General features: G+C 46.5%; 1 protein-coding gene across 2 annotated transcripts in view; it reads right to left on the reverse strand.

The window, feature by feature from the left end:
• CACNA2D2 (calcium voltage-gated channel auxiliary subunit alpha2delta 2) overlaps window positions 1–16927 on the reverse strand; it is a 2156122-nt gene that overhangs the window by 1223733 nt on the left and 915462 nt on the right. For both annotated transcript variants that reach the window (XM_069644058.1, XM_069644057.1), the window contains exon 4: window positions 11845–11904. In XM_069644058.1, coding sequence (XP_069500159.1) covers window positions 11845–11904 — 60 coding nt within the window. The remainder of the gene's footprint in view (window positions 1–11844; window positions 11905–16927) is intronic.

Raw genomic sequence — 16927 nt, forward strand, 5'->3', positions numbered from 1 at the left:
TTTACCCCCAACCCTTGCTGTTGGAGAGAAGCATTTAGATGTATGTAAGCATCAGGGTTTTTCAACTCTTGTCCCCTTTTAACTTTCACTTCCAGGGAGAATTGTCGGGTCCTTTCTGGGATGGTGACTTCCTCTTTGATCTGAATTTCAACTGCATAAGGTAGCAATTGAGCTGACCTAAATGCTTTTTCTGGATCATCAAAGCCCATTGGATTATCCGCTAATCGGGACCAAGCTTTGAAGTTTATTAGGTCCAAACTAATGGCAAAGCGATTGAGAATGTCACTGCCTAAGTAAAAGGCGGCAGTGACGTCTCGCACGACCCAACAATTGTGGACTATGCTCTTGTTGCCAATGGAGATTTTGAGCATACACCTGCTTGGCAGGAGATGTTTGGAATTAGGTGCTTCCAGGTCCATTTCCCATTTGTCTATCAGTTTGAAGGTGGGAATGGCTGGATCTTTTGGGAGTTGGCGGAACATGGCTTCGCTGATGAAGCTCTTACCGCTGTTTACACACACTCGAGCGAGAACAGAGTCCTTCCCATCATTTAACTGAACAGGGATGAACAACTGCTCTTCAATTTGCTGAATATCAGCCAGGCTTTGAGCTGATTTCACATCTTTCTGGACTATAGGAGTGGGAGTTTCAGATTGTGGATTGGTATAGAATTTCAGAGTGTTTCCTTCCAGCGTGGAATACCACCTTAAACTGGAAGGAAGGTTGATTTTCAGAAATAGAGAGGACCCCCCATCACCAGTCTGTTGTCCTACTGCTATTACTGTCACATCTGGAATTTGGTGGTTCTGGAAGTGAAATTCTACTTGGTCAGATTTTTGTTCAACCATGTGGCAGGTGCCGTTTAAACTAACATGGTTGACACTCTGTTTTAATTTTATGGGTCGGCTAGTCTGGGTCCAGAGGACCTTGTTTACGCAATCAATTAGGGGTGACAACCTTCTCAGGAGGTCATTCCCTAGTAAACAAGGGGTGCCCTCCGGGGTCACAACTATGACCGGGTGTTTCAACTTATGTCGCCCAATTTTAATGTCCAAGTCCGCAGTCCCCTCAACGGGAATTTCCTTCCCGTCAAAGTTCTGTAGTTGTCCCGGAAGAGAGGTGAGAGGAATTTGGTAATTCTCTCCCCTTCCTGCATTCAGTTCATCAAAGGCCCTTCTGGACAGAAGGGTAGCTTGAGATCCAGTGTCCACCAGTGCTGAGATTGTACCCTGCCCCTGTACTTGTACCGGGGCATAATATCTTCCCTCCTTCTCCTCAAGGGGGCACAGATAATGTACATTTTTGGACAACTGGTGGGCTAATTTTCTGGTTTTGGACATCGCGAGAAAAGAATTTTGGGCAGAATTCTGTGGAGAGCCTTGGGAATCTGAAAGAAAAAGTTGGCAACTGGAGATCAGAGCCATTGTGGGTTCCCCTGGTTCCGGTTCTGGGCCGCCCCCCCCCTTTTTGGAGGCAGTCCCCAGGATGGGTTTGAACCAGGGGATTTTCTTGCTGTTGGTTCTGGGATGAGATGGTGGGCGGCGGTAGCTCAGTCTCCACATCTCCCCAGTCTGGATTTGCATCCCTAGGGACCCATTTTTCTTTGGGAGGAGTTCCCCCCTCTCTGAAGGAGAAGATCCTTTCCCCAGGATCCTCTGAGGATCCCTCTCCCTCAAATTGGAAGATCTGTACCTCCTCCTCAAACTGAGTCTGTTTGGGTCTTTTGTTTCTCCTACCCCCCCTCTGCTCCTTAGGAGGCAGACTTTCAGGGGCAAGAGATTTTGTTTCCGGTTCCTGGGTTTCCAGGGGCTGTTTACAAGTGTGGAAGGAAGCTTCCTCCAAGGCTTTACACCCCCCTTCCCCTTGTGCCTCCTCCCTGGGAACCGGTGAGTTATCGGGGTGCTGCCCCCGTCATTGTTCTGGAGCACCAGGTCCAGAGTTGGGTGCGTTCTGCGCCGGCACGCCCATCTGAGGGTTCTGCTGAGCCCTCAGTATGTGACCCAGGTCCCGCGCCATGTTTTGAACCTGGCGCTCTAACTGGGAAACCCGCTCAGGCTGATACGGGGCCCTGTTTTCTCCCCTGGGCTGATCCCGGGAAGGGTAGCTGTCCCTCCTCTGGTAATACCCCGGGTTGGGAAGATTTGGGTACCCCTCCACCCTTGGCCTCCCCTCTCCCGGATTCAGTGGTCTGGGCTCAGGGAATTGGGGAAAGAAGGATGGATGATTTTGGGGTTGGAAGTCGGGTGGATATCTGGGGAAAAAGTTCTGCCCAGGGTTTGGTAAATTTCTGCCCTCCTGTGGGAAGTTTGGAGGGAAGTTCCCTGGGTTAGGTGCTTGGCTGGATCCCCCCCCCTGGGCTGGAGGAGTCCACACATAACCCAGGATGGGTCGATTTCCCTTGTAGCGAGGACTTACATAGTCAGGAGAGCGAGGGACCCCATTTGTGGGGCTGCCTCTCTGGCTCCCTGTCTGTGACTGGCCCGAGGACCTTCTGGGCCTAGCATTATTAGGTGCAGGTAGGTTTTTAGGCCCCCCCATCTCCAAATCCAAAACGGGGGTGACCTTTACCTCTGCCACCTTGGCAGCAGCAGGGGTGCTGTTGGCTTTGGGGTTTTTCTGGGCATTGCTTTTATTTTCTATGGGCTTCTGCACCTCATAGATCCGGGTAGCCTGTTCAATGACCCAGTCTAAAGATCTTTTCTCATGAAAATCCCTCACGAGCTGGGTCATGATATATTTGGGCAAGGCATGAAAAAATGTATTAACGAATTCTCGACTGTCTGTGCGCACCCTTCTTGTGGTCTGTGCAAAAGCACGCTTTAACTCCTGCACAAATTCTTGTGGGGCCTGATCCTCCCCACATTGCAAATTGTAGGCTGCCTTGCGAGCCTCTTGAGGATTTCTGTGAACAGAAAAATGTTTCAGGATGGCCGCCTTATATGTGGACCATCTTAAATGATTTTGATCCTCCAGCCCCGCAAAGAAACTGGAGTATTCCGGGGAGAATGTCCACTTTACATATTGAATACAGCTTTGGCTGTCCTTCAAATGGAAAGTCTCCATCATTTGTTCAAACAACTCTAAGTGCTCCCAAACAGAATACTTAGCGTTCTTATGGTAAGGCGTGATGACGCTCCTGATCGCCTTAATCTGCTTTAAGGGGTCCTTAAGCAAGGCCCTTTTTGCCTTATTGGCCTTTTTGGTTCGGGTAACCCTTGTCCATTCTTCCTCGGACTCAGAGGCACTGCTCCCCGAGGTTCCCATCTGTTCTTCCAGGTTTTCCCGGATTCTGCGAGCCTGGGAATGGCTGGCAGAATGTGGGGACCTGGTCTCCTGTGTCCTGCGCAGTTCAGAGGAGTCTTCAGATTCCTCCTTGCTGCCAGGATTTGATGGGTACCCCCTCCACTGACCTAACTGGGCAGAGGTTTTCAGGATGCCCTTAATGGGCCTACTCTCCTGGGGTTCCCCATTGAACTGTACTGTACTTGGGTGCCCATACCCGGATGCCCACCCCTCCATTCCTGAGTGGTACTGGCCTATTAGCCCCATACTCTTAGCTGGATAGTAATCTGCCATCCCTGCGGCCCTGTGCTCATGTGCGCCAGGGGACATGGGGGTGGCAGAGTCCAGGGACTGAGAGGTATGAGGGCCTCTGGTACTAGGGCTCCTGAGGTTATGCTCCGGAGTTTCCATTTCCCAGCGAACCTCATCTCTATCCGCCCCTGCTCCCTGTTGCAATGCAAGAGCCTGCATTTGTGCCTTCAGTTCCTCTGTTAAGGCCTTACTCGACTCTATCAGTTTCTCCTGCATCGCTACCTGTTGCTGGAGCCTATCATTGTGTTGACAGAGGGCCTCATTCTCCCTCTGTGCTTCCTGGTTGGTCCTGGAGAACTGGGCCAGTCTTTGCTGCAGGAGGTTTACCTCCTGGGCCATGTCCCTATTGGCCTGCTCCTTTCTTGCTAGAGCATCTTCCTCCCTTCTGGTGTGCTCTACCAAGTTCTGGTTTTCTTTTTGGAGATCACCCAGCCCCTGGAGGGCCAGGTGATTTTCTTCAATTTTTCTTTTCAAATGGCAGACTTCCTGGCCTAAGGCGTCTCTTTCCTGACTAAGAGCCTGCATCTGCGCCGCCAGGTCGTCCCTTTGCCTTTGGAAGGCGCCGGCTTTCTGGCGCTCCTGATCAAACTCTGCCTGGGTATCCAGGTCTTTCAAAATTAGTTTGTTGCTCTCCTCTTTCTCTCTGTCTAGTTGGATTTGCAGGGTGGCTACCTGCTCTGTGCATGCCCTGTTGAAATTGATCTGTTGCTCCAGCTTTTTCTGGTTCTGCAGTAAGGAGTCCAAACTGTCTTGGTGCTCCTTCTGCAGGGCCAGAAATCGGGTATCCTGGTCTGTCTTTTCCTGTTGTAGGATGCCCATATCCTCTTTTATTTTAATGATATATTGCCTACTATCATTTTCTGCCTCCTGGCTCCTCTGCAGCCTCTGCTCAGAAGAGTCCAGATCAGATTGGGCCTTCTGTAATGCCATCTGTTGCCTATTTGCCAGATTTTGGCTTTCAGCACATCTATCCTGCATGTCTCCCATATATAGGTACAGGTATGCTGCTATCCTGGCAATCTTATTGTGTTCCTCTTTGGCTTTAGGAGCCATATATAGTTCACTCAGGGCCACATGTAATGGACCCTGATCTCTATATATATCTGACCCTGTTTCAGTGACCTGTTGTGTGATGGCCTGCAACCACACATCCTGGCCCTGTTCGGTCCATTCACCTCTCACAAATAGCTTATGCAAGAGGTGCTCTCTGGCTATTTTCATGTCTACTAAGGTCGTCATTCTAGAGATTGGTCTCTGTCCTGACTTACAGAAGTTTGTATTTTATTTTTGCAGAACAGAACTTTTCTTGGAGTGTCCCTTTTGAGGAATGCTTCACAGCGTGATGCAGCGTGGTGATCCGACCGGATGTATGTATCCCGTCAGTTAGCACACTGTATTAAGCTGCACAAGTGGTAAATCTAACCCAACGTCTCGGCTCGAGCCCCCAATTTGTAAGGGGATTCAATTCAACACTACAGCTAAGTCAGCGCCTAGTCTATAATACTGAATGAAAACCCTTATTGATATATCTTTAGGTCCAGTTCATGCGTTCTGGATGACTACCCCTATATAACACCCCTCTCTTGGAATCCCCCTGACCCCACTGAGCCAAGAAGTAGTTCTGTTTTGCAAGTTTAAAAGGTTTATTTGATAATTTAAACAATAGATATATATATGACACTTTATAATAAATTAATAATTGAATAGCACACTTAATCTGATATGATAAAGATCAACAACGGAGAATCTGGCACTAGCACACTTCTTATAATCACTAATGAGTTGACATGAAATGGATAAGGTAGCACACTGGTAAATAGGAACAAAAGAAGAAGGTGGTACAAAATGCTTTATAGAGTTCAAATGGATGCAAGGTTGAATGAATGAAATGCAGTATAGAAATACTCAATATGATTTCAACAAAACAATGTAATCACTTTTCTCTGGCAATCCCCTCCCCCCCCTTGATGCAAGGCAAGGAAATGGAAGGAAGCACACAGTTCTCAGAAATGCAATCAAATGTGATTCAGTTCACCCCAGCAAGCTTAGACAACAGAAGTTTAAAAACACAGGCCCAAATTGCTTTGATATGTGCTGGCAATGAATTAAAAAATATGCTAAAATGCTTTTAATTCCCTTTTCAGAGGTTCAGGGTGAGTGTTATCTAGTTAATATTAGTCCAGGCTCACACTAGCAATGATGCAGGGATAGTTAGCAGGTTAAACGAATTTCTGGCAAATGGAAGGCAAGCAGCAGCAGTTTTTACATGTGAAGAAATTTGCAAATCGCGGTAAAATTCGCGAATGCGTGTTCCGCGATTGCGGTAAAACTATGAGGGGTAGGAATGCGGCTCTAGGTTCGTAGGAAAGCCACGATTCTAACCTTTCAGATGAAAGTTATTGCAAGTCTCTAGCACAAACGGTTGCGGAGATATGAGCGATTTTGTGAAGGTCGTTTTTCAGATTTGAAATTTTAAAGTTCAAAAAGACAAGTGCAGCTTGCGACTAGAAAATGACAAGTGACAGTTTTACAAATGACAGGTGACAGTTAGGAGGCAGTTCTACTTAGATTAAATAGATTGAATTATATTATTTTAACTAAGAGATTGGTTCTGCACAGTTTTCTAGGTACTCACACTATATTCTTGAGTGAAATGGGCCTCGCCATGGATCTGGTCAGGGTTTTGGACTGGACTCTGGTCTGGTCTGGTCTCTTAGTTCTGGATAGATTGAAGTCTCTAGTTTGGCTCTCTGGAGGTTTGATGGAGGTAAGTATGGATTTTTCCGGCAGAGCGTCCCGCTGCAGATGGATTTGGAAGGTCCCTATCTGTCCTGTCTGTCTGCTTTTATGTGTTTAGAATGTGGGTGTGTTCTAGCATCACTGACCCTACCTCTCTCTCAGCTTCTAATTGGTCAAACTTCCATTTATCATTTGATTGGGGAATGAACTGTGAGTCAGAGGGATGTCATTTTATGGCTTGCAGATAGGACACTCCTCTGTCAGATTGCACATATCCTATATTTGATAATAAAAGACATATTTCACAGCTACACAGTTGCTTGAAATTACATATACATGGTGTGGCTGAATTTAGCCATGTCTCTGTCCAAATCTGCTGTTTCTAAGAGCTTGCATTCAGAAATGGCACATATTTCACTTTTTAACTGATTTTTCAATTTCTGACATTGACCCAACTTTACATACATGTGTGCAGGGAGTATGGACATTAACTGAAGAAGTTTCAGATTTTTAACATGCATACAGTTAGAGTAATATCCATTTTTCCGCTAAAACCCCCCTGAACATGCCACCGGGTCGAAAAACCTCTTAAAATGTGGGCAGAAAAATCACAAGAATTATGGTATCATTTATAAAATTTTCACATGTCCGCTCTATGAGTTATTCATCTTTTTAAAGTTATGTTCTGGCTCCAAAGGGGTGTGGTTTCCCAGGTCACATGGTATAGAAACCAGTCTTTCCAGTTTCTGCCAAGCCAGCTTGCTCTCACAGGCAGTGCTCCTCCCAGCTCCTGCCAAGAGGAAGCTACAATTTACGACTGCGGTAATAAAAACCTTTGCCTGAGTGAAGAGGGCTTTGTTCACTCTCTTGCAGAGCACAGGTAATTCAATTATCAGATAGATGGCATATCCTTAGTGTGGGCAGCAAAAGGAAGGTTGGCCTGGGAACACAGTGGTGACTCAAATTTCACTCCTGATGGGGGTAGTTGCCAGGCAGAATCAAGTTCCTTAAGCCAGACTTTCAGCTACTGTCATGTTATTTGCTGCTTTTTAAATTAACTTGCAATTTTACACATGCAGCTAGAATGCTGATTCTAAGTGCAAAACTATGACATTTAAACAATTGCAACCTATGTGACACTCAAAAGTAGGTCACTCAGTCAATTTAAACATTTAGATTTTAGTGTCTTTAAATCCAGTGCAACTTAAACTGCTGACTCCATAGCTCAGCCAGTTTTGTTATAAACCTTGTCTTATGATCTTCATTTCCCAGATTTTGTAGGCACACAAAACTCCATTCTGCCAAATGTCTGCTGGTGTTCAGTAAATATTTTGCACATATTGCAATGTTTGAAAATAGGCATTTTGACTTGCCTTCAGGGAAACAGAGTGGTTTTAAAACGCCGGCTTTTGGATAGTGGTGAGTACTGGTACTGCACCCATTTTTGGGATTTAAGAAATTAATTCCCCACAATTCTAGGTTGCATTTGGCAATCAGCATTGCCATTCCCAATGGTTTCAGACTACTGTGCGGGTAGTCCAATGGTGGTTTTAGGCAGTGTCCTTCTGTGCCCATAACATCGGCAAAAATGAGTGGCAGCCTATTCTTCATGCATTTCCCTGTGCATTTTCTGGGAAGCTCTGGCCATCATGATGTTTTCCATGTCAGTACTGCACAGTTTTGAGGTAGGGCTAGGATGCATGGGTAAATACATCCCACAGTGTGTTCTGAGGTGGCACTTGCCTGCAAGGGACTCTGGATCTTTTGGCAGAGACCTACGTGGGGGTGCTGGGCAGTTACCCATCATTGCCTCTTCAAGGGCGTGAACATGTTCTTCCATTTCATCATTAATGGATGAGAGACTGAGTGCCCCAGGAAGTGTTGTGATCGTTCTAAAAGACTGAATTAGACACTACTTAATTATTACTTTCGGTTGGTTAACCAGCGTTGTCTTTTTCCAAGACAACTGAAAAATCCTGAATAAACTGTCTTGCGTGCATCTTCCATGGTATGCCTCTTTCTGAATACCTCTTGTTTTTGTGACAATACACACTCCTATTGTGTAGTCTCCTGTGCCCTGTTCAACTGTCGGATGCTCGAATACTTCTCTCCATACCTGGTGCACCCACCATCATGTGTGCAGAGCCCTGTGCCGCGACCCCCAAATCTGGTGCACTTGGCTACCGAATTCTCAGATTGCTTTCCTGATAATGATGTACTTGCATTCACAGAACTGGTGCCATTGACTTCACAGGTCTGGTGTGCTGGTCCCCAACTTTTGGAATGGTCCTCTTAAGCAGTTTAGCAATGTATCTTTGTGTGGTGCAACAATTCCTAGCATGAAATGTGATCATCGCACCGAGATTCGACACAGAAATGACAGAACGTTCAGGGTTGCATTTGGTCCATGTGGGGAGTCCCCAGGAAGTGGCCCCTCTCCATTGTGATGGGAGGAATGGTATGGTGCATCTAAGGAGTGGCAATTGGCTGGAGGCTCAGTCCACGGCTAGCAAGGCTGCCAGGGAGACACGTGGTTCAAGAACACTGCGCTGATGTAGTGGCTTAGAAGCGGTGCACTCCAAACATCTGGATAGCTGGTCAGCTCTGTGCATGGGATGCATTCTTCCTCCAAAGGGGTCGAGAATGACCCTTCTTATAGTGTCATGGCTCTGCATCTTCCATGTTGGCGACAGGTTTCTACAAGGGGCAGACATGGAGCGAGGACCAGGCACGGCTCAGGGAGAAAGGGCGTAGCAGCTAGAAAATGCATGGTAGAGAATGCACAGCTTATTACAGAGAAGTAGTAGGGGGGGAACGCTATAATACAGGTGGTTAATGTGGACACTCCAATGTAATTTTCCTGCAGAACACATGGCAAGTGTCGAGGGCAGACATCCCAGTGATCCACAAACCTCCTGTCTTGATAAAGGAAACCTTCCACCCTGCTGAACCTCCTGCGTCATCCAATGTGCTGCACTGGACTGTGACTCTTGTGACTGCATCTTCGATATAGCCTCTCCCTACAGTGCTAACTCTCTTTCTCAGCCAAGGGGCCATTGCGATGTACACCCACGAGGTGTGCGCCATACTTTCCCATCTGTTACTGTTCTGAGTTGCACCCTGATTGTCCCATGGTGCAAGCTGCCTAATTTGTGGCACCCCCTCCCTATAGGTAACAACATCTGTTGCATCTTCCTCTATGCTGATGGCCCCAAATCCCCGGTCTCTGGCATATCCCACTGTATCTAGGATGTGGCAGTGCACAACACCTCATTTTTAGCATATCCTTCACAGTGTGTCCCTCCCCAAGTACCTACCATGCCATGCAAGGTGTTTTACCCGGCCAACAGACCGAGGACGCATCAGCACCACGACATTTTGAAAACCAGGGCCCACGAGTAGCCCAGCTGTGATACACAGGACTGACCCATTGTTGACACAGGACCCCACATGGGGCAAGAGACAACTACCAATAGCCTTGATAAAGACCCACGAGGTCGAAACATATGTCGGCTGACCACGATTGGGACCATGAGCCCACACCACGATTGATGAATACAACCTGCACTTATCACTAAACGCAAACAGCGTGAAATCTACTTTTTCAAAACAAATTGCGAGGTATCCAGGAAAAAATCCCCCTGCCGTACCAAAAAGGAGGTGTGGGCTTCACCTCAAAACACATCCTGTGACCTTGCACTAACAATAAGGGCATCACAATAATAGACAGAGCTTAACAAGGACGGTTCCAATCCTAGGGCCCCATTTTGTTTCAGTTTCTTACCATGCCTGGGTTTTTCACTGTGTGAACCCCCATTTTCTTCCATGTCTTGTATGTTTTTCCATGCCCTTTACCCACCCACTCTAGTCTGCACAGATCCATTTGGTGGGTCCCTCACAGGTTACTGAGGGTGGAGGGATTTAAGTTACTGCCCACCAGCTCAGGCCACGTTCCTTTGGTTTTCCTCAGCTTGCTTGCAAGCTGCCAGTGTTAGCCCCGGGAAGGATGCTGGTGGCCACGCAGAGAGGACGCTGGCAGCAGCGCCAGAGTTAACCATAGCCTGACCTTCACCTTCTGCTTTCTGCCTCCCATTAGTATCAGAATGCGCACACACACAGGCCAGCTTGGAAATGAGATCAAAATTGCTTCATTCACTTTCATTAGGAGCTGCTGACAGCAGGGACGCAGGCACAGGAACTAGGACACCGCCGGGAAGGAGGGGACCGGAGCAGGATAGAGACAGAGCAAGGATGGCTTTACACTGCTTGGAAACAGGCAGAAGGGCATCACGGAGGAGAGATGGAAAGGGGCGGGATTACGCAGACTGAGCCGAGTGGTGCAAATTAAGATCGTTCTGCTAAATTGCATTTCTGTTTCATTTTTGCTCCAATTGTGGTAACTTTCAGGTGGAATACAGAACAAAGTTATGGTATATTAGTACACCGGAAAGGTGGGGGGAGGCAGCCTCCCAGCTAATGAGGTGGCTTGGAGTGGGGGGCTTTACCATGTGGTACATCTCCTGCTCTGAGTCTCGTTGGGAAGAGTAGTGTTCCCGAGACAGTTCCAACGTCAGAATGACAGCTATAGAAAGGGAAAAGGGACTCTGTGAAGGCCCTTCTTTCCGGATCCATGGTGGGCAAATCTGTTGTTTCACAACTTAAACACCATTAGTATCCTTGTAAAATGTGCCCAGGATACTAATAGCAATAAACCCCTCACTGCATCCGCAAATGCCGGGGCTACGTTAAGGCCCTCGCTTTGCTTGCGCCTGTAACTGTGATCCCCCAACTCGGGTTTATTGCTTAATTATGACATGTTCCTCTTGTGACGTCAATATGAATTTCTGTCCAAGGAGAACTTAAGTGGGCCATGGGAAGTATTTGACGGTAACAGCCTTTTGTCTTAAAGGGAATCCGCAGGGAGGCAATCTGAACCATTTATAAAATAGATATTACATTTATTCACTATACAAGGCTGCAGGGTTGTATTTCTTACTGAAAATAATTAAGTTAAAAATGAAGAAGAAAGCAAAAATAACCAGATTGGAATATTTAAGAAACTCATCATAGAACAGCTCAAAACAAAAGAAAAATGAGTATGGTCTGGAGCAGTATGGCTGAGGGCAGATGAAGAGGATTTGAAGGGCGTTGGGGAGACGCCCCACTTCCCTTCCTAAAGGCATACTTTCACAGATGGAAATGGGTAGTGCAAATGAGGGGGGCTGGCTTAAGCTAGGCATGGCATGGGGTTGGTCTTGGTGATCCCAAATGCATGAGAAGCCCAAAAACTTCTTTCTGGAAAATTAACACATATTTGGACAGAAATTAAAATTTTCGAAAACAAAACATGTAAAATAATACATATAGTTCTATTTCCTTTCTTGATTGAAAATTATCCATTTGCTGCTTCTTTTCAGTGCGGGCAATGATTTGCAGGAAATGATTAGAGGGAACTAAGGGAACAGGCCGCAGCAGTTCTGCCCTTAGTACGGCGGGGCAGAGGGCACATACCTGGATATTGTCCTGCCAGCGATGATCCTTCTGGAAGGTTTCTGCTGCATCAGCCAGTCTCTGGAAAACAAGAATTTTTAAAAATCCATAAATATCACAAACAGATTTTCCAGCAGGAATTCATGCAACCGAATGAAGCCATATACAGGTCTTGCGCACCAGCAGAGTGAATACAAACTCAACAGCACTGCACACCCCAAAGGAAGCTGCCCACAACCACTGCCACCTTTCTCACCGGGAAACATACACAGAGATGCATACTCAGTTCCCCCCCCCCAGACGAGCTGTGAGAACTGCACATATCTATCCAGGGGCGGCCAGACCCCTAAGACCATCACGACACGTTTATCCACTTGGCCGGGGTAGCATCCATCAGCGTCCCTGACTGTTTTTATTCAGTGCCTCCTATCAGATATTCCAGTTTCAGAGCGCTTGGTAAAAGGTGTTATAATTATCATGGTGATTACTCACATTTATGAAACTCAACAAATGACCTCAGAAGGTTGAAGGCATGAGTCGGTCTGTCAGCAGACCTATGTGCTATGTTTAGAGTTTTAAGGCTTCCCTGTCCCGTCAGAGTGCTTGTACTGCGCTAACACCCGGATGACGTGCACTGGGAAAAATCTGCACTTTCAGCTTCACAGCAGTCTTTGCATGTTCGCACTAGCTTGCTAGTCTTTTCCCCTCTGTAACCTGCTCAGAGGTGCAGACAGTAGTATGAAGCAAGCACCTTAATTAATTAAATACATATTACAGTGCCAACACCTAGAAAATAATATGCAGCTTATTTTTGCAAGATTTAGTGCATCTAAAATTATCAGTGCCCTTTTTTTTATTTGCATTTAATTACCATTTTTTAGCAAAACAAAAAAACAAAATATTCCTTTCCATCCATCATGATTTGAATATAAAATCTCTAAATGTGCCCTTTTAGAAACCTTAAACAATGTTTGTCCCAGAAACTTCAAAACTCCGCCCTGTATTGCATGATTCTGGAGGCATCAGAATGAATATGGGAGAAAAAGTATCTATCCATGTTACAGTTTCATGAATAATGTGTAGAATAAATACTGTGCCGCTGCCTACATTAATCGGAGTTGCTGTTGCCAGGTGTCCAGTCGGGCCTCAATACACGGTAGGCGGTAAGGGTTTACCGGTACTGATATTTTGCCGGTACCGGTAAACCCTTACCGCCTTACTACGAGGTCCCTTTGCGGGTTGGGGAATTTAACGCCTGCTTTTTGCAGGCATTAAAAACCAACCCGCAAAGGGACCAGGGAGCTAATTACGGTACCGCAATTTGCGGTACCGTAATTAGCACCTTCCCCATTCCCATAGAGCCCTATGGGGCGAAAATGGGGATGGGGAAGGGCAATGGGGGAAGGGGGAATTACCACCTCACCAACCTTGGAATAGGGCGGCAATTCCCCTTTCCACCAAGGCGGTGCCGCTATTTTACCGGCATGGACCAAGGTGCTAATAGCACCTTGGTCCAACGCCATCCGTGTAATGAGGCCCAAAGTATCGAAATAAAAGGATTGAATGACTTTTTTTCAAATCCAAAAGGATCGGAAAAAAAGGGTTGAATGCTTTTTATTTATTTATTTTTCTTTTTTTTTTAGTTTGTATGTAAAAAAATTGGGGGGAACCCTCCATTAAAAATAAATAAATAAATAAATAAATAAATAAAAACATTCGACCTTTTTTTCGATCCTTTTCCCGTCAAAAAAAGGCATTCAATCCTGTTTTCGAATATTTGACCTAGAACCGCTGTGCCAAAAGCTATGGCTCGAAGGAACTTCTGTGCAGGTGAATATATTGTGTAAGCATAATCCAGGCACTGAGCAGAGTAAAAATAAAAAAATATAACAAGAATGTCCAGAAAACGATGGTGTCGCTAAGAATGCTATCAGAATTACAATTCAAAGAACATGCAAACACAATTAAAGTCACAAACAATAAGTGAATGGGCTTAACATACCCTCTCTCCCCCACCCCCACCCATCAGGGGGCATACAGGGCTGGTAATGGTCGGCCAGCCCAAACCTCGGTAGGCCTGGGTAAAGTGAGGGCCTCTGTGAAGGCTCAAGGCTGTTCCCGCGACCCTCTACGCCTCCCATTGGGGGTGATAACTATTCATGATCGGGGCTCCAGCTGGGGGCAAATAGTTTTACTGTTTTGGGACATAGCATCAGCATGTATTGATCGAGCCCAATCTCCCACAACAAAACAAAAAACAATATGGCTGCAGCCATAGGGAACCGAAAAGGGACTAAGTCCCTTTTTCTATTTTCTGTGGGGGGCTCTCGAAGGAATGCGACAGAGTGGCCTTTGAGGAAGGAAGCATCAGGCCAGCCCGTGAGTGGGCGTGGAAGGGGGCAGCATGAGAGTGGAGCCAGGGAAGGAGCTAGGAAGGGGACGGGGCCAACGAGGGAACAAATATGGCAGCAACCAGGAAACGGGCTCTGCTGGCTGGTAGAACATGAGTGGGACACTGGCGGTTCTCGCCCACATTTCCAGGCGCCCGATTGGTTGAGCACCTTTGCCCGGGTCCAAATACAAGGATCTATGTGAACATGTCGCCAGGAAAAGTTCCCCAGTGTTCTTCCTGATCCCTAAAAGCCTTCCCCAACATATTCTAGGACTGGTCTTAATTACCGTTTTAAACCTCAGTCCTAGAATATTTGGGGCAAGTGCTTGATTTACTGGCAATCTTTCACTGGATACCTGTCAGAATTGGATTGCATATGTCACTGGTGGGGGAGCCATCCAGGGCTTGACTAAAACGCCAGGCTCCACTCTTGAATTTTTCATGTGTAAGGATCCAGAGCCAAGGCAATATTTTTCTAACTTACGACACCATTTGACTGCTGTAGAAGTTGCCCGCTGAGCAAACGAGAGTTCCTGCTGTCACCTGATCGCCTTGATATACCCAGTGCCTGGCTTTGAATGGTTTACATGATCACGTTGCATATTTAAATGGTGCCGGTATCCCTGGTCCTCTTCTATTTTGGCTTGAATGAGAAGCCAAATCTTTGACTAAGCTGCGGCTTGGAGCTCTCGGAGTTGCTCTACTCTTGCAAATACACAGCATTAATTCATAAATCACTGAATATTGCATCATAATTATTGTACCAGCGGATGTGATCAAAGGTAGTGTGGCAAGGAGTATGTCCATAACCATAGACCATCACAAAGCCTTTACATGATCCTGGCCATCACCATTTCTACACTAAGAGAATGGAATATGTCATCACGTAAAGGAATGCATCATGGAATTCTAACTCTTGTGCCAGTAAATGTCATCAGATTCGCTATGCCATTGCTCGTGCCCATTGCAATTACATTGATATTGACATGGCATTAGATTTCCTCTAGTGTTATGCATGCCATTCGATTTCATTCAGCAGGTGACATCCCCTGAACACGTGTGGGAAAGACATATGAACTAATGTGCCAGTGAAGAAGGCATGGGAACATGTGGGGGGGGGAGTGGCCCTGCCATGCCACATCTTCCTGTGCTCGCTGTATTGCCTCTCACTTTTGAGAGTGGAAGTCAGGGAGGCACAGCCCACTTAAGGGTGCCCCTGCCTACATCTTCTGTTGGCAAGGCCGGACAGGAGCTCTTTCTCATGTGGTTATGTTGCAGAGTCTTAGACAGCTCTTCCATCTTTGCAAAGCAGCCTCAATGCTTGCTATAATAAACAGTGGCGAGCCTTGCGTCATAGGGGTAGAAGCAGCCAGACGTGTTGCTGTGGGGCACTGAGGGGGCTACAGCCCCGGATAGAAGCTCAAGGGCTACAACCAAAGGGCTAGCTAGCCACGAGTCCCAACATTCATGACATTAGCGTAGCCCCAGATCTTCTCCAGACCTAGCAACACCCCTGGGAGCAGCCCAGAACTGAAGATCGGCTTCAGGAAGGATAACATTAAAAGACTTTGACTGAATTACTCAGTTCAGGCTATTCAGCATGCCCACTCGGTCCCTATTCCTTATCATTGTTAGTGTAGGGGGACATGAAGAACCAGAGTGCCTTAGGTGGGACTGTGCTAGATGCCCACCTCTAGGGCAGCTGCCCAGGGTTTTGCCATGTAAACCCGGAAACAGAACAAAAAAGGGCCCGAACCACAGAGTCTGAGTCCCTACATGAAGATGCGTCATCAAGTGCGGGCGGTGGACTAGAAGGATGGCTCCTTTGACCTGTGTGCCTCTGACCAAAGTTAAGTGATCAATAACTTGCCTGCCATTAAATGAGGGTTAGTACTAGCTACTATTGCCACATGCAAGGGGGGAGAAATCTGATATCAAGTACAACATAAAACAGATGATAATATGATCGTCATTATTATTGTGGTGACATAGTGGGAAAAATCACTGGGTTGGACCAAAAGGAAGAAAGAGATCACCATTTAGACAGCTGGCAAAAAGAACATGGAGGGTGACTTTACATCTTACCTGATGTATTCACAGACTGGTTAGACCAGCTGTGATTCCAAACAACTATATAGAAAAAAGCATACAAAGACGCATTACCGACATGTGTGCTATGTGCCATATTTTCCATTCCCTGCACAGGTCGCTTGAGCAATTAGGAGCACACAAGTACATAGCTGGGCAGCAGAGGCTAGCCATACACCCTCCACTGACTGATCGAGCTGGAACTAGTGGTTCATGAGTTACAGTCCCTGTTACCGAAAACGATAAAAACACACACACACACGCACACAAAAAATCATACCCTCTGCCCTCCATTTAGGAGCTTAAGGTCACAGAACCTGGATATGCATCTAACCCACCACCACCCTAGGCGATTACTAAATCCATCCACTATCAACTGCCTCTTCTGCTACAGGGTGTGAAAGACATTTTGGACATCGTCCCTGTTCTAGGATTCAAGATCACAACCAAGAAGCACCTCACATAGCTTGAGGGGGCACCGAGACATAGTGCCATTAAAACACCCGATCTTCTCTGTTCCCACCTATATGGAACAGTAAACATACATGTGTATTATTGATCTGCTTGTCTGTTCTTTGCCCTTTTATTGTCAGAATGTTCCCTTCAACGTACTGGGTGTTATTA

This window comes from Ambystoma mexicanum, chromosome 2p, assembly GCF_040938575.1.
Source record: "Ambystoma mexicanum isolate Mex_15411 chromosome 2p, UKY_AmexF1_1, whole genome shotgun sequence".
Classification (NCBI taxonomy): domain Eukaryota; kingdom Metazoa; phylum Chordata; class Amphibia; order Caudata; family Ambystomatidae; genus Ambystoma; species Ambystoma mexicanum.